Source organism: Nansenia antarctica, assembly GCF_963989245.1.
Source record: "Nansenia antarctica genome assembly, chromosome: 12".
NCBI lineage: Eukaryota > Metazoa > Chordata > Actinopteri > Argentiniformes > Microstomatidae > Nansenia > Nansenia antarctica.
In genome coordinates, this window is record NC_137682.1 from 21,854,918 (window position 1) to 21,873,441 (window position 18,524).

Consider the following 18,524-nt stretch of genomic DNA (forward strand, 5'->3'; position numbering starts at 1 on the left):
GGCATTAAGTCTAGCTGCATGTCAAATCATACTTTCTCGGACTCGGGAGTATGAGAATGAGGAGGATGTATCGGGGGGATACACACCCGTGGACTATTTCAATTTAGTGGCACAAATTAAACTCTAACACTATAGATAGACTAAATTGAACTAAAATGATGGACACCGACTGAATAACTGAGTGGGGGGAAGACAGGTCTCAAATGTGGAACAATTATAACATTTAATACATAAAGATAAAACATACACAAATATATAACATTGATATCCCTAAACTCAAATGTAGTGTGGTATTGTCAACCTAATCTAATCAATCCTAATCTAATGGTACCAGTAGCCCAGGTTGTCGATAGTAGCGCACGTGGAGATGGACGAATGTAGAGGAGGAAAGTTCAATGGAAACTCCCGGAGTAGAAGAGGTAGCCAGGGGGAGTAGAAGAGGTAGCCAGGGGGAGTAGAAGAGGTAGCCAGGGGGATGTTATACTCTGAATCTCCCGACTCAGGGCTGGAACGGGCACGGCAGGCTCAATCAATGAACGGGGTTGAGATGGCTAGCGTACTTTACTAGCCGCATCTCACGGCCCTCGGTGGTCATTCACTGTGCTCTAGCACAGGGTTTCTCAACCAGGGTGCCGCAGCACACTGGGGCGCTGCCTGGCGTCTTCAGGGGTGCCGTCAAATAATTTTATATTCTGACGTTCATATGAATGAATGAATAAATACATAAATATATATAAATAAATAAATACAATACAATACAATACAATTCATCATCAAAATCTGTCTCGCATGCCCCTTTCCCATGTCACAATGTCAATACCCGGTTCAGCGTAAGGTCAGTGTGTCTGCAATTAGCCTGCATTGTTTTTTCATTTACCACGCAAAGACATTTCGAGAGCAATGAACAAGCAAACAAGCAGCATCATGGAACATGATGAACTGACAACAGATCATCCATCACAAGCTAGCAAGGATGCTGAATATTTTGTTCGGATGAAAAGTGAACATAGCCGTCAAGAACAGGTAATGATGAAATGCGCCAACGTTTCAGAGAAAGCGTTGGAGGCTAGTTACCTCGTAGCCGAAATTGTTGCTAAGGCGAAGAAGCCACACACTATAGCCGAGTCCGTAATATTGCCAGCATGCACAGCAATAGTTAATAAAATGCTAGGCCCACAAGCTGCAAAAGAAATAACAAAGGTCCCGCTGTCTGACTGGACAATTGGAAGGCGAATCAATGACATGTCTGCGGATATCGAAGATGTAGTTTTGGAAAGGGTCCGATCGGGCAGGGCAGTCTTGCTCGCCGGGAGAGTGTGGAGGTGCCCACGGTTGTTCTATATGCAAGATCGGTGACATTATTCTTTCGTCCGACTTCGGAAGCTAAGCAGGGTTGGGCCGGGTTAGTACCTGGATGGGAGACCACCTGGGAATCCCCGATGCCATACGTTTTTACCCAGTAGAGAGACGCGCCTGTTGCGGGTAGACACCTGCTACCTGGAGGGGGGGGGGGGATGCGCTTCAATGCAAAAAGCCTCACGTCCTGGGGTGCTATCGTCGAAAGCGCACACCTCAGTGACCGGATGAAAATGGGTGAGATAACCAGCCTTGAATGGACTCAATACGGTTCTCCTATTGATGTGTTTATACAGCATGGATGTTACGTGCCTAATGCCTTTGCCTAATGCCTTTGATGCGCACACTTGCCGTTTTCACTCCCTCCCCTCTCTCTCAATATTAGCCGCTGTGTGTGTGTGTGTGTGTGTGTGTGTGTGTGTGTGGGTGTGTTAGGCTGTAAGTTGTCAATCCCATCTGGCAACCCTGCCGCTGTTTGTTCATCGCGTATGCTAGTCTACACATTAATAATAAAAGAAAAAATATAGCCTATATATTTGTCTTTTTTAATGTAGAAGGAATCAGAATATGTGACAAATTAATTTGAGCAAATTGTATTCAAATTGTGCTTAAAGGGAATTATTTTCACCGGACATTATGACCGAAGAGGTTTAAATATGTCGGACTTCAACAGATTTTATCGGACAAAGACCGGTAATTACCGGTTAACGGAAACCTGTGCGTGCGTGAGTGAGTGCGTGCTTGCGCGCATGCGTGTGTGTGTGCGTGCGTGCGTGCGCATGGGGAGACTCCATGTCTCTGATTGGGTATATCTCCTCCCTGCAGCCTCTGTGGCGGGCGGCTGTGGGCCAGTTTGAGCGTGCCATTGGTCCAGCAGAGCAGGAGGTGGCTGGGAGACTCAAGGCCTGCATCGCAGATGTTCAGGACAACCCACAACAGGTGAACATCACGTCTGTTATGACCAACATGTATCCTGAGTTTGTTTACCTTGATTTACATACGCAAATACTGATACTTCTTCCATGAATAGACTTCAAGATTCTTTTACTAGTCTTTAAATCACTCCACTGCCATGCACCCAAATACATCATGGACGTGCTTGTAAGATACACACCAGGTAGACCCCTGAGGTCCACTGGCACTGAACTCGGTCCCAGAAGCCAGGACCAAGAGATATGGAGAGACAGCTTTCAGTATATATGCTCCCAGACTATGGAACACCCCTACCTGAGAGCCTGAGACTGTCCAAAACTCTGGAAACATTTAAGCGAGACCTCAAAACCTACTTATTCAATCCCGCCTTTTAAATGTCCCTCTTAGTTGCTGCTTTATCTTCTCTGCCCTTTGCGAAGCGCATTGGGTCGCATGTTGTGATAAAATGCGCTATACCAATACACATTTGATTTGATTTGATTTGGTTTCTGTATCTGTGTCCAGCTGCTGCAGGTGTTTCAGAAGCACAGGGAGCTGATCAGACGACCCACTGTCAGCAAGGAGCTGCAGTCAGAGAGAGAGACGCTGTTGGCTAGACTCCTAGATTACATCAAGGGTACGAGCTTTTCTCACATCAAATAACAATGTTGAAGTCCTTACTCAGAGTAATATCCACATAAATACATCACATATCACATAGCTCAAACATGACAACCATACTTAGTTTAACACTTAACCAGCCACGAGCCATTGTGAGTAAAAAAAACCTGTTATATCTTTGCACTCGATCAAATTTCAGGACCCTCCTTTCACGACTTTTCCTAGATATGTGCGTTCTACCACCCACTATCCTTACATTTTCAAAATCTCATCAGGATAAGCTAGTATAAAGCTATTTTGACGTAGGAAGCAGGCTAATTTACAAGCGGCCAACTAGTGGTCGTTGTGTGTAAATAGCAGCTTGAGCATTGTAAAGAAGCTCTTTTGTAGGTAAAAAAGGCACGGCTGTTCTAGTTTTAAGCCACTCTGGAAATTGATAACGCTAGCTATCAGCTGTCTTGTTCCTAGCCATCCTTCTGGACACAGCACAAACATCGTATCGCATGCAAACCTGCATGCCAGTTATCTAACAACTACCTATCATTTGAACACACCGATAACAACGACTGTTTTCACAGGGCTGCGTACGGACTTTGACGGCCGTTGTCATGGCGCCCCGGGGGAGAAGTCTGGTCCGCTGGCGGGCAGGAACCTTCCAGAGGTGGTCAACAACATGGTCTGGGTCCGCCAGCTCATACACAAGGTAACACTGTCACAACCGCTCAGCAGGGCTCCCACGGGTCCTTGAAATCCTTGAAGGTTTGTGAATTTGAGGAAAAAGAAATCAAGGTCTTAAAAGTTTTTGAAAATAGACATGGGTCATTAAAAGTGCTTGAATTCCCCTCTCTCTCTCTCTAAAAAAAAGTTATATATATATTCAAAAATGTTTTACTTAGCTCGTCAACTAGTTCTGTCTCAAACGATGCCGTGTTGGGTCCTTGGATTTGAGGGGATTGAGTCTTGAAAGTCCTTGAAAGGTGCTTGAATTTGATGTTTCAGAACGTGTGGGAACCCTGGCTCGGTCTCACAGACAGGCCCTCTGAAAACCAATGGATTGATGTTGTGCTATGTGATGATGGACTGTGTCTGTCCCCAGGTCCAGGACTCCATCAAAATAGCCGAGGCGCTGCTGTCAGACTTGTCCGGGTTCCGTTCGTTCCTGCGGTTCTGCGACGACCTGTTGGAGGTCCTCCGGGCCTACGAGCAGGAGCAGTTTGACGACTGGTCCAGAGACATCCTCTCCGGTCTCTCAGACCCAAAGTCTGGAATCAGGTCCGTTCTCTGACCGACCGTACTGGGGACTGCAGTTACAGACGTCACTGTCTATTGGCCGTGTTCGTAAAATGAGCTCTGAGAGCGCCGGAGCGTCCACGCGACTGCCTCTTGGCCTCTGTCCAATTGAATGACTCAGTTCCTTTATGACGTCAAACTCTGGCGAATTTACGAACGCGGCCTACGACTCCTGCTAGAGCATCTTTTGAATGACCCCCTGCCCCCCCCCCTGCCTCCCCTCTAATCCCCCCCTCCCTCTTTAGCCTGCAGGCCAGTAACCGTGTGATGGAGCTGGACCACGTGGACGGGAAGTTAAAGATCCAGTACTCGGACCGTTTGGTGGCTTTACTGAGGGAGGTCCGACAACTCTCAGCCCTGGGACTCCCTATCCCAGCCAAGATACAGCAGGCTGCCAACACCGCAGACAAGTTCTACAGACAGGCCATCATACTCAAACAGGCAAGCCTTCAGTTTCTCTCTGGATTTTGCACCTGGGGACTTGTTGGCTCTAGATACAATACTCAGGGTTCCCACAGGTCCTTGAAATCCTTGAAAGTTTGTGAATTTGAGAAAAATAAATCAGGGTCTTAAAAGTTTTTGAAAATAGACATGGGTCATTGAAAGTGCTTGAATTCCCCCCCCCCTCTCTCTCTCTATCTCAAAAAAAAAAACAGTTTCTTTTTACTTAGCTCATCAACTAGTAAATAAGTCTCTGTATTGCTTAACTTTACACATATTTCACAATATATTGTTTTGTTGTGCTGTGGTAGAGAAGGCAAGAGACCATCTAGTGTTCACACATTCAAGCCTCTCTTTTTAATTGTTGTCTGTGAGCGGAGAGTTCCTATTATATACATTCTCATCTAGGTCTATCTCAAACTATGCCGTGTTGGGTCCTTGAATTTGAGGGAATTGAGTCTTGAAAGTCCTTGAAAGATGCTTGAATTTGATGTTTCAGAAGGTGTGGGAACCCTGAATATTTTAGATGGCCTATTTCTGTATTTGTGTTTGTGTTTTCCATCTTCGTCGGTTTCTTCTGAGGGTTTTTCAGGAGTCAGATGCAGTTCCTTGCCACTCCACATCTGTCAGTCAGACTCTATAAACTCATTCAGAAGTCAACTCCAAACCCACCTGTTCAAACTGGCATCCTCACTTTAATCTGGATCCTGTGTCCTTTACCTTCACCCTCTGTCCTTTACCTTCACCCTCTGTTGTCCTTTACCTTCACCCTCTGTCCTTTACCTTCACCCTCTGTGTCCTTTACCTTCACCCTCTGTCCTTTACCTTCACCCTCTGTTGTCCTTTACCTTCACCCTCTGTGTCCTTCACCTTCACCCTCTGTCCTTTACCTTCACCCTCTGTCCTTTACCTTCACCCTCTGTGTCCTTTACCTTCACCCTCTGTTGTCCTTTACCTTCACCCTCTGTCCTTTACCTTCACCCTCTGTTGTCCTTTACCTTCACCCTCTGTGTCCTTTACCTTCACCCTCTGTCCTTTACCTTCACCCTCTGTGTCCTTTACCTTCACCCTCTGTTGTCCTTTACCTTCACCCTCTGTTGTCCTTTACCTTCACCCTCTGTTGTCCTTTACCTTCACCCTCTGTTGTCCTTTACCTTCACCCTCTGTGTCCTTTACCTTCACCCTCTGTTGTCCTTTACCTTCACCCTCTGTGTCCTTTACCTTCACCCTCTGTCCCTTACCTTCACCCTCTGTTGTCCTTTACCTTCACCCTCTGTCCTTTACCTTCACCCTCTGTGTCCTTTACCTTCACCCTCTGTGTCCTTTACCTTCACCCTCTGTTGTCCTTTACCTTCACCCTCTGTGTCCTTTACCTTCACCCTCTGTCCTTTACCTTCACCCTCTGTGTCCTTTACCTTCACCCTCTGTTGTCCTTTACCTTCACCCTCTGTGTCCTTTACCTTCACCCTCTGTCCTTTACCTTCACCCTCTGTTGTCCTTTACCTTCACCCTCTGTTGTCCTTTACCTTCACCCTCTGTGTCCTTTACCTTCACCCTCTGTCCTTTACCTTCACCCTCTGTGTCCTTTACCTTCACCCTCTGTCCTTTACCTTCACCCTCTGTTGTCCTTTACCTTCACCCTCTGTTGTCCTTTACCTTCACCCTCTGTGTCCTTTACCTTCACCCTCTGTTGTCCTTTACCTTCACCCTCTGTGTCCTTTACCTTCACCCTCTGTTGTCCTTTACCTTCACCCTCTGTCCTTTACCTTCACCCTCTGTCCTTTACCTTCACCCTCTGTTGTCCTTTACCTTCACCCTCTGTCCTTTACCTTCACCCTCTGTCCTTTACCTTCACCCTCTGTTGTCCTTTACCTTCACCCTCTGTTGTCCTTTACCTTCACCCTCTGTGTCCTTTACCTTCACCCTCTGTGTCCTTTACCTTCACCCTCTGTGTCCTTTACCTTCACCCTCTGTCCTTTACCTTCACCCTCTGTCCTTTACCTTCACCCTCTGTTGTCCTTTACCTTCACCCTCTGTTGTCCTTTACCTTCACCCTCTGTCATTTACCTTCACCCTCTGTTGTCCTTTACCTTCACCCTCTGTTGTCCTTTACCTTCACCCTCTGTTGTCCTTTACCTTCACCCTCTGTCCTTTACCTTCACCCTCTGTTGTCCTTTACCTTCACCCTCTGTTGTCCTTTACCTTCACCCTCTGTGTCCTTTACCTTCACCCTCTGTTGTCCTTTACCTTCACCCTCTGTCCTTTACCTTCACCCTCTGTTGTCCTTTACCTTCACCCTCTGTTGTCCTTTACCTTCACCCTCTGTTGTCCTTTACCTTCACCCTCTGTGTCCTTTACCTTCACCCTCTGTTGTCCTTTACCTTCACCCTCTGTGTCCTTTACCTTCACCCTCTGTTGTCCTTTACCTTCACCCTCTGTTGTCCTTTACCTTCACCCTCTGTGTCCTTTACCTTCACCCTCTGTCCTTTACCTTCACCCTCTGTTGTCCTTTACCTTCACCCTCTGTTGTCCTTTACCTTCACCCTCTGTCCTTTACCTTCACCCTCTGTTGTCCTTTACCTTCACCCTCTGTTGTCCTTTACCTTCACCCTCTGTTGTCCTTTACCTTCACCCTCTGTTGTCCTTTACCTTCACCCTCTGTTGTCCTTTACCTTCACCCTCTGTGTCCTTTACCTTCACCCTCTGTCCTTTACCTTCACCCTCTGTTGTCCTTTACCTTCACCCTCTGTTGTCCTTTACCTTCACCCTCTGTTGTCCTTTACCTTCACCCTCTGTTGTCCTTTACCTTCACCCTCTGTTGTCCTTTACCTTCACCCTCTGTGTCCTTTACCTTCACCCTCTGTTGTCCTTTACCTTCACCCTCTGTCCTTTACCTTCACCCTCTGTTGTCCTTTACCTTCACCCTCTGTGTCCTTTACCTTCACCCTCTGTTGTCCTTTACCTTCACCCTCTGTTGTCCTTTACCTTCACCCTCTGTGTCCTTTACCTTCACCCTCTGTGTCCTTTACCTTCACCCTCTGTCCTTTACCTTCACCCTCTGTGTCCTTTACCTTCACCCTCTGTTGTCCTTTACCTTCACCCTCTGTTGTCCTTTACCTTCACCCTCTGTTGTCCTTTACCTTCACCCTCTGTGTCCTTTACCGTCACCCTCTGTTGTCCTTTACCTTCACCCTCTGTCCTTTACCTTCACCCTCTGTTGTCCTTTACCTTCACCCTCTGTGTCCTTTACCTTCACCCTCTGTTGTCCTTTACCTTCACCCTCTGTTGTCCTTTACCTTCACCCTCTGTTGTCCTTTACCTTCACCCTCTGTTGTCCTTTACCTTCACCCTCTGTGTCCTTTACCTTCACCCTCTGTTGTCCTTTACCTTCACCCTCTGTTGTCCTTTACCTTCACCCTCTGTTGTCCTTTACCTTCACCCTCTGTGTCCTTTACCTTCACCCTCTGTTGTCCTTTACCTTCACCCTCTGTCCTTTACCTTCACCCTCTGTCCTTTACCTTCACCCTCTGTGTCCTTTACCTTCACCCTCTGTTGTCCTTTACCTTCACCCTCTGTTGTCCTTTACCTTCACCCTCTGTTGTCCTTTACCTTCACCCTCTGTCCTTTACCTTCACCCTCTGTGTCCTTTACCTTCACCCTCTGTTGTCCTTTACCTTCACCCTCTGTTGTCCTTTACCTTCACCCTCTGTTGTCCTTTACCTTCACCCTCTGTTGTCCTTTACCTTCACCCTCTGTTGTCCTTTACCTTCACCCTCTGTTGTCCTTTACCTTCACCCTCTGTCCATTACCTTCACCCTCTGTTGTCCTTTACCTTCACCCTCTGTTGTCCTTTACCTTCACCCTCTGTTGTCCTTTACCTTCACCCTCTGTTGTCCTTTACCTTCACCCTCTGTGTCCTTTACCTTCACCCTCTGTTGTCCTTTACCTTCACCCTCTGTCCTTTACCTTCACCCTCTGTTGTCCTTTACCTTCACCCTCTGTCCTTTACCTTCACCCTCTGTCCTTTACCTTCACCCTCTGTTGTCCTTTACCTTCACCCTCTGTCCTTTACCTTCACCCTCTGTTGTCCTTTACCTTCACCCTCTGTTGTCCTTTACCTTCACCCTCTGTTGTCCTTTACCTTCACCCTCTGTTGTCCTTTACCTTCACCCTCTGTTGTCCTTTACCTTCACCCTCTGTTGTCCTTTACCTTCACCCTCTGTGTCCTTTACCTTCACCCTCTGTGTCCTTTACCTTCACCCTCTGTTGTCCTTTACCTTCACCCTCTGTGTCCTTTACCTTCACCCTCTGTTGTCCTTTACCTTCACCCTCTGTTGTCCTTTACCTTCACCCTCTGTTGTCCTTTACCTTCACCCTCTGTCCTTTACCTTCACCCTCTGTGTCCTTTACCTTCACCCTCTGTCCTTTACCTTCACCCTCTGTTGTCCTTTACCTTCACCCTCTGTTGTCCTTTACCTTCACCCTCTGTCCTTTACCTTCACCCTCTGTTGTCCTTTACCTTCACCCTCTGTGTCCTTTACCTTCACCCTCTGTGTCCTTTACCTTCACCCTCTGTTGTCCTTTACCTTCACCCTCTGTTGTCCTTTACCTTCACCCTCTGTCCTTTACCTTCACCCTCTGTTGTCCTTTACCTTCACCCTCTGTTGTCCTTTACCTTCACCCTCTGTCCTTTACCTTCACCCTCTGTGTCCTTTACCTTCACCCTCTGTCCTTTACCTTCACCCTCTGTGTCCTTTACCTTCACCCTCTGTTGTCCTTTACCTTCACCCTCTGTCCTTTACCTTCACCCTCTGTTGTCCTTTACCTTCACCCTCTGTTGTCCTTTACCTTCACCCTCTGTTGTCCTTTACCTTCACCCTCTGTTGTCCTTTACCTTCACCCTCTGTCCTTTACCTTCACCCTCTGTTGTCCTTTACCTTCACCCTCTGTTGTCCTTTACCTTCACCTTCTGTTGTCCTTTACCTTCACCCTCTGTGTCCTTTACCTTCACCCTCTGTCCTTTACCTTCACCCTCTGTTGTCCTTTACCTTCACCCTCTGTTGTCCTTTACCTTCACCCTCTGTCCTTTACCTTCACCCTCTGTTGTCCTTTACCTTCACCCTCTGTTGTCCTTTACCTTCACCCTCTGTTGTCCTTTACCTTCACCCTCTGTTGTCCTTTACCTTCACCCTCTGTTGTCCTTTACCTTCACCCTCTGTGTCCTTTACCTTCACCCTCTGTCCTTTACCTTCACCCTCTGTTGTCCTTTACCTTCACCCTCTGTTGTCCTTTACCTTCACCCTCTGTTGTCCTTTACCTTCACCCTCTGTTGTCCTTTACCTTCACCCTCTGTTGTCCTTTACCTTCACCCTCTGTGTCCTTTACCTTCACCCTCTGTTGTCCTTTACCTTCACCCTCTGTCCTTTACCTTCACCCTCTGTTGTCCTTTACCTTCACCCTCTGTGTCCTTTACCTTCACCCTCTGTTGTCCTTTACCTTCACCCTCTGTTGTCCTTTACCTTCACCCTCTGTGTCCTTTACCTTCACCCTCTGTGTCCTTTACCTTCACCCTCTGTCCTTTACCTTCACCCTCTGTGTCCTTTACCTTCACCCTCTGTTGTCCTTTACCTTCACCCTCTGTTGTCCTTTACCTTCACCCTCTGTTGTCCTTTACCTTCACCCTCTGTGTCCTTTACCGTCACCCTCTGTTGTCCTTTACCTTCACCCTCTGTCCTTTACCTTCACCCTCTGTTGTCCTTTACCTTCACCCTCTGTGTCCTTTACCTTCACCCTCTGTTGTCCTTTACCTTCACCCTCTGTTGTCCTTTACCTTCACCCTCTGTTGTCCTTTACCTTCACCCTCTGTTGTCCTTTACCTTCACCCTCTGTGTCCTTTACCTTCACCCTCTGTTGTCCTTTACCTTCACCCTCTGTTGTCCTTTACCTTCACCCTCTGTTGTCCTTTACCTTCACCCTCTGTGTCCTTTACCTTCACCCTCTGTTGTCCTTTACCTTCACCCTCTGTCCTTTACCTTCACCCTCTGTCCTTTACCTTCACCCTCTGTGTCCTTTACCTTCACCCTCTGTTGTCCTTTACCTTCACCCTCTGTTGTCCTTTACCTTCACCCTCTGTTGTCCTTTACCTTCACCCTCTGTCCTTTACCTTCACCCTCTGTTGTCCTTTACCTTCACCCTCTGTTGTCCTTTACCTTCACCCTCTGTTGTCCTTTACCTTCACCCTCTGTTGTCCTTTACCTTCACCCTCTGTTGTCCTTTACCTTCACCCTCTGTTGTCCTTTACCTTCACCCTCTGTCCATTACCTTCACCCTCTGTTGTCCTTTACCTTCACCCTCTGTTGTCCTTTACCTTCACCCTCTGTTGTCCTTTACCTTCACCCTCTGTTGTCCTTTACCTTCACCCTCTGTGTCCTTTACCTTCACCCTCTGTTGTCCTTTACCTTCACCCTCTGTCCTTTACCTTCACCCTCTGTTGTCCTTTACCTTCACCCTCTGTCCTTTACCTTCACCCTCTGTCCTTTACCTTCACCCTCTGTTGTCCTTTACCTTCACCCTCTGTCCTTTACCTTCACCCTCTGTTGTCCTTTACCTTCACCCTCTGTTGTCCTTTACCTTCACCCTCTGTTGTCCTTTACCTTCACCCTCTGTTGTCCTTTACCTTCACCCTCTGTTGTCCTTTACCTTCACCCTCTGTTGTCCTTTACCTTCACCCTCTGTGTCCTTTACCTTCACCCTCTGTGTCCTTTACCTTCACCCTCTGTTGTCCTTTACCTTCACCCTCTGTGTCCTTTACCTTCACCCTCTGTTGTCCTTTACCTTCACCCTCTGTTGTCCTTTACCTTCACCCTCTGTTGTCCTTTACCTTCACCCTCTGTCCTTTACCTTCACCCTCTGTGTCCTTTACCTTCACCCTCTGTCCTTTACCTTCACCCTCTGTTGTCCTTTACCTTCACCCTCTGTTGTCCTTTACCTTCACCCTCTGTCCTTTACCTTCACCCTCTGTTGTCCTTTACCTTCACCCTCTGTGTCCTTTACCTTCACCCTCTGTGTCCTTTACCTTCACCCTCTGTTGTCCTTTACCTTCACCCTCTGTTGTCCTTTACCTTCACCCTCTGTCCTTTACCTTCACCCTCTGTTGTCCTTTACCTTCACCCTCTGTTGTCCTTTACCTTCACCCTCTGTCCTTTACCTTCACCCTCTGTGTCCTTTACCTTCACCCTCTGTCCTTTACCTTCACCCTCTGTGTCCTTTACCTTCACCCTCTGTCCTTTACCTTCACCCTCTGTCCTTTACCTTCACCCTCTGTGTCCTTTACCTTCACCCTCTGTTGTCCTTTACCTTCACCCTCTGTCCTTTACCTTCACCCTCTGTTGTCCTTTACCTTCACCCTCTGTTGTCCTTTACCTTCACCCTCTGTTGTCCTTTACCTTCACCCTCTGTTGTCCTTTACCTTCACCCTCTGTCCTTTACCTTCACCCTCTGTTGTCCTTTACCTTCACCCTCTGTTGTCCTTTACCTTCACCTTCTGTTGTCCTTTACCTTCACCCTCTGTGTCCTTTACCTTCACCCTCTGTCCTTTACCTTCACCCTCTGTCCTTTACCTTCACCCTCTGTTGTCCTTTACCTTCACCCTCTGTTGTCCTTTACCTTCACCCTCTGTGTCCTTTACCTTCACCCTCTGTTGTCCTTTACCTTCACCCTCTGTCCTTTACCTTCACCCTCTGTTGTCCTTTACCTTCACCCTCTGTTGTCCTTTACCTTCACCCTCTGTTGTCCTTTACCTTCACCCTCTGTTGTCCTTTACCTTCACCCTCTGTGTCCTTTACCTTCACCCTCTGTGTCCTTTACCTTCACCCTCTGTGTCCTTTACCTTCACCCTCTGTCCTTTACCTTCACCCTCTGTTGTCCTTTACCTTCACCCTCTGTTGTCCTTTACCTTCACCCTCTGTGTCCTTTACCTTCACCCTCTGTTGTCCTTTACCTTCACCCTCTGTTGTCCTTTACCTTCACCCTCTGTGTCCTTTACCTTCACCCTCTGTGTCCTTTACCTTCACCCTCTGTTGTCCTTTACCTTCACCCTCTGTTGTCCTTTACCTTCACCCTCTGTCCTTTACCTTCACCCTCTGTTGTCCTTTACCTTCACCCTCTGTCCTTTACCTTCACCCTCTGTCCTTTACCTTCACCCTCTGTTGTCCTTTACCTTCACCCTCTGTGTCCTTTACCTTCACCATCTGTGTCCTTTACCTTCACCTTCTGTTGTCCTTTACCTTCACCCTCTGTTGTCCTTTACCTTCACCCTCTGTGTCCTTTACCTTCACCATCTGTGTCCTTTACCTTCACCTTCTGTTGTCCTTTACCTTCACCCTCTGTTGTCCTTTACCTTCACCCTCTGTTGTCCTTTACCTTCACCCTCTGTCCTTTACCTTCACCCTCTGTGTCCTTTACCTTCACCCTCTGTTGTCCTTTACCTTCACCCTGTGTCCTTTACCTTCACCCTCTGTTGTCCTTTACCTTCACCCTGTGTCCTTTACCTTCACCCTCTGTTGTCCTTTACCTTCACCCTCTGTTGTCCTTTACCTTCACCCTCTGTTGTCCTTTACCTTCACCCTCTGTGTCCTTTACCTTCACCCTCTGTTGTCCTTTACCTTCACCCTCTGTGTCCTTTACCTTCACCCTCTGTCCTTTACCTTCACCCTCTGTCCTTTACCTTCACCCTCTGTGTCCTTTACCTTCACCCTCTGTGTCCTTTACCTTCACCCTCTGTGTCCTTTACCTTCACCCTCTGTTGTCCTTTACCTTCACCCTCTGTTGTCCTTTACCTTCACCCTCTGTGTCCTTTACCTTCACCCTCTGTTGTCCTTTACCTTCACCCTCTGTTGTCCTTTACCTTCACCCTCTGTGTCCTTTACCTTCACCCTCTGTTGTCCTTTACCTTCACCCTCTGTTGTCCTTTACCTTCACCCTCTGTGTCCTTTACCTTCACCCTCTGTGTCCTTTACCTTCACCCTCTGTCCTTTACCTTCACCCTCTGTCCTTTACCTTCACCCTCTGTCCTTTACCTTCACCCTCTGTGTCCTTTACCTTCACCCTCTGTGTCCTTTACCTTCACCCTCTGTGTCCTTTACCTTCACCCTCTGTTGTCCTTTACCTTCACCCTCTGTGTCCTTTACCTTCACCCTCTGTTGTCCTTTACCTTCACCCTCTGTTGTCCTTTACCTTCACCCTCTGTCCTTTACCTTCACCCTCTGTTGTCCTTTACCTTCACCTTCTGTTGTCCTTTACCTTCACCCTCTGTTGTCCTTTACCTTCACCCTCTGTCCTTTACCTTCACCCTCTGTTGTCCTTTACCTTCACCCTCTGTCCTTTACCTTCACCCTCTGTGTCCTTTACCTTCACCCTCTGTCCTTTACCTTCACCCTCTGTCCTTTACCTTCACCCTCTGTTGTCCTTTACCTTCACCCTCTGTGTCCTTTACCTTCACCCTCTGTGTCCTTTACCTTCACCCTCTGTGTCCTTTACCTTCACCCTCTGTGTCCTTTACCTTCACCCTCTGTTGTCCTTTACCTTCACCCTCTGTTGTCCTTTACCTTCACCCTCTGTCCTTTACCTTCACCCTCTGTCCTTTACCTTCACCCTCTGTGTCCTTTTGTTTTGTTTTCTGCTGTTTCTTTTCTCTCTGTTTAGTTTTAACTGTGTTTGACACCTTCACCTCCACTGTTTTAACCTGACTGTATGTTACTGTGTCTTTTGCCCTCTGAGGTGTCCTTGGGTGTTTTGAAAGGCACCATACAAATAAAATGTATTATTATTATTATTATTATTATTAGTAGTAGTAGTAGTAATGCAGTATTCTACAACAGCATGTTTGGATACTGGATTCTGATTGGCTAGCAACAGTGGTAAATATCTCAACAACCCACAGTTCAGACCGCATTTCCAGTATCAATGCGCCTCCCAATCAATCTGTTTAAGAACACCTGTGCTGACCTACAATGCAATGGTTGATCTTGTTTATGGGACTATATTCTGTGGCGGAAGGATATAAGTATTCTGAAACGATTAATGATTGTAAATACATGAATTTAATGTTACAATTCTGTATTTATTTTTTATATTATGTGGTGGCTGTTGTAGAAAAGCAATGTCACCTCGTGCCACAACCCTGTACCAGTGGTAAATGAGTCCACAACCCCCTTCCTCTCATGGTAAATTGCTTCCATGTTCTGTGGCAGGTGGCTCATTTCTATAACACCATAGACCAGCAGATGATTCCCTCCCAGAGACCCATGATGCTCAACTACGCCCTGGCCTTCGAGCAGGTCATGAAGGTGCTGTGCCATCCGTATGCTTTTAACACTAGAACGGCCGTGCCTTTTTACCTACTAAAAGAGCTTTCGAATGTAAATCTGCTATTTACACACAACGACCATTAGTTGTCCGCTTGTAAATTAGCCTGCTTCCTACACAGAAAAACTGCAAAATAGCTTGATACTAGCTTATCCTGATGTAATTTTGAAAATGTAAGGATACTGGGTGGTAGAAAGCACATATCTAGGAAAGTTCATGAAAGGAGCGTCCTGAAATTTGATCGAGTGCAAAGATATATCAAATGACCCCTCACGGTTGATTAAGTGTTCAGTTAGGGCAAAATGGAAAAATGACTTTGTAACCGAACATGACATACAAGAAATGTTGAATATATATCTTTTTAAAGCTCCAACTTTTCCACCTTTTTCCCTTAACAGCAGAACCCTCGTTCTCAGTCCCGCGAGTCTGGAGGGAAGTTACAGATCACCTGGGACAATCCCAAAGAGCTGGAGGTGTTCATCGGAAAACTGCAGTCCGCCGCAGAGAGACTCTCCACGGAGAACAGGAGGCTACGCAAGTGGCACACGGACTTCATTGAGAAGGTAGACTTCCTGTCACGTGACCTCCTAAAAGCGGCTGCTTTTTCTCAAAGAGGAGCCTTTTTACGTACTGTGGGGACTTCCCTTCCCGCTCGCTTCTCTCTTGAGTGTGTTCTGACCGTCTGACCTTTGACCCCTGCGTGTGTCAGGTGGTGACCCTGATGAACGTGGATCTGCTGAGGCACCAGCAGCGCTGGAAAGACGGACTGCTGGAGCTACGCACTGGGTTCGCTACTCTGGAGGCACAGGTAACCAGAGAGAGAGAGGGAGGGGAGAGGGCTGGGTTCTCTACTCTGGAGGCACGGGTACCAGAGGGAAGGAGGGGAGAGGGTTATGATGATGATGATGATGATGATGATGGTGATGGTGATGGTGATGATGATGGTGATGGTGATGGTGATGGGGATGGTGATGATGATGGTGATGATGATGGTGATGGTGATGATGATGGTGATGGTGATGATGATGATGAGGCTATGATGATGATGGTGATGGTGATGGTGATGATGATGGTGATGATGGTGATGGTGATGGTGATGATGATGATGATGGTGATGGTGATGATGGTGATGGTGATGGTGATGATGATGATGGGGGGGAAAGGGCTATGATGATGATGGTGATGATGGTGATGATGATGGTGATGATGATGATGATGATGAAGATGATGATCATCATAACCCTTTCCCCCCATCATCATCATCACCATCATCACCATGTTCTGTATGTCAGACAGCGTGTGTGATGTATTGAGAGGGGTGTGTGTACATGTGTGATGTATTGAGAGGGGTGTGTGTACATGTGTGATGTATTGAGAGGGGGTTGTGTGTACTTGTGTGATGTATTGAGAGGGGGGTGTGTGTACATGTGTGATGTATTGAGAGGGGGGTGTGTGTACATGTGTGATGTATTGAGAGGGTGTGTGTGTATATGTGTGATGTATTGAGAGGGGGGTGTTATGGCCAATTTTACTTTAGGCTTTATTTTGGATGATTTGTGTTTAATGTTTTGAGTTATATTTATATTTCATGATTATAGTTTATTTTATGTTTTTGGTTATTCATGTAAAGAATAGCGTTATGTTGTCAGGTTACAAAATAAACATGTTGAATGTAGAAATGGAAGTTGTACAGTGCATTATACACAGTGTGATGGTGATGACAGTGATATTAAGGGACAGATAGAAATCAAACAAAATAAAGGTTAAAATGCATCATCAATGACGGCTCCCTTCAGTGGCCTCTGGTTACCCCCTTTAGCCATAAACGTGGTCAGGTGGCCCAGGTGTATTTATGGAGTCAATTAGCAGCACCTGGGTGGATGGAAATAAGTTAGACTGGCAACAACATTATTTTGACCACGACCACGATCACTCCTTTCTATAATCACATAATTTACCGTTCGCTTTATGACTTTTCGTTTCGTTTGAATACTTTGGATTACTTTTCGGACAATAAATATATTAAATTTGTACAACTTACAAGGAAAGCGTGGCGTGCGTGATTATCCAGCCCAGACTATTACTGTTTACATTCACATGGTGGAATTGGCGGCTACATTAAGTCAAAATAATTATATGGATAATGGAAGTCGGAACATGGATCATTATATTCTAAAAGGAATGGATTTGAAGAACAAAAGTTGGATCATTTGATTACTCGTTGGACCACGTTTTGAAAAGGACAACTGTTTGAAAGATCAAACCTTGGGGAATTCGTGAGTAGCAGTGTTGATAGAACGTAGGAACTAGAACTGTAATATACGAGCCGCTGCGCTCGGTTAAGACTGCTGTACCTATGATAACAAGCCTAAGCGCTTGTCAATGAACTGCCGCGCTCCAATGAATGAATGAACACATATTTGAAACCCCTGTGAATTGTTTGAATTGTTGCCTGTGTAAAAGCACAACTGTATTGACTCTGTTGAAAGACATTTTAACCATTTAATATGGAGAATAAAGGAGACGAGGAGATGATTGCTAGGGAAAAACAACTCTATCAATTAATCGCATCACGTAGAGGGAAACTGGGTGTCCTCACTCGCAAGTGTAATGAAATAAACGCGCTTATGGAGGCTGGAGACACAAATTATGAAGTCATTAAGCAAGTTGTTGTTTTTAACCAATACTTGGCACAATTCATGGAGTTGCAAACAAATGTTCAGATTTTATTCATTGATGAGTATGAACGAGAACATGATCACAATGACTGGTATGAACCGAAATTGGTTGGTTTTAAAAGCGTTTTGGACGGGGTTGAATTTTGGTTAAAGTGTGATGAAATGGAAAAGGGTAAAGTTGTGGCTGATGAAGTGTACACATTGGACAATGATTTGCATGGAAAGGGTGTGGGATCTGTTGAGCCATGTGACAGCGTGTCACAAACCGGAAAAGCGCACAGCAAAGCCTCAGGTCGCAGCAGTGCTGCGTTCAGCTCCTTATCCAATGCGCAAGTTCAACGCGCTGTTCTCAAAGCGCGACTGAGTACCTTGGATGAACAACTCGATTTGGACATGGAAGAGACACTAATGAAAGCTAAGAGAGAAACGGAAGAGACACAAATGAAAGCTGAGAGAAACGGAAGAGACACAAATGAAAGCTAAGAGAGAAAAGCTTAACATTCGAACTAAATTAGCTGTTGCAGAGGCCACAATAAAGGCCCTCGCAGAGACCCATTCACAAGTTTCATCCACGGCCATGGACAAGCCTGCTGACCTTAGTCGTCCTACAGCAGACAAAACCTGCACGGAATATATTCTTCCAGCTTGGCCTACAGTGTCAAAAATGGTTCAAGCAAAGCAAAGAATAAACCCTGAACAAAACATCTCAAATAAACCCAAACACACTTCATCTCGAGTGGAAACACAAAGCTCCCCAAATGAACCCAAAAGGCTCTTTCAAGGCAATGACACACCTAAATCCCAAAATGATTCTCTCTGACGTCATGGCAAAACAAAATGCAATAACAGAATTGCTAATAA

At 46.4% G+C, this 18,524-nt stretch overlaps 1 protein-coding gene across 1 annotated transcript in view; it reads left to right on the top strand.

Annotated features, from left to right (window-relative positions):
- Positions 1–18,524, top strand: part of dync2h1 (dynein cytoplasmic 2 heavy chain 1) — a gene marked incomplete at both ends in the record, with an annotated part of 167,986 nt that overhangs the window by 9,152 nt on the left and 140,310 nt on the right. Inside the window, 8 exon segments of the mRNA XM_080542931.1 lie at positions 2,182–2,295; positions 2,794–2,905; positions 3,468–3,592; positions 3,986–4,161; positions 4,425–4,620; positions 14,871–14,966; positions 15,384–15,548; positions 15,695–15,793. Of these exon segments, the coding sequence (XP_080399057.1) occupies positions 2,182–2,295; positions 2,794–2,905; positions 3,468–3,592; positions 3,986–4,161; positions 4,425–4,620; positions 14,871–14,966; positions 15,384–15,548; positions 15,695–15,793 (1,083 nt within the window).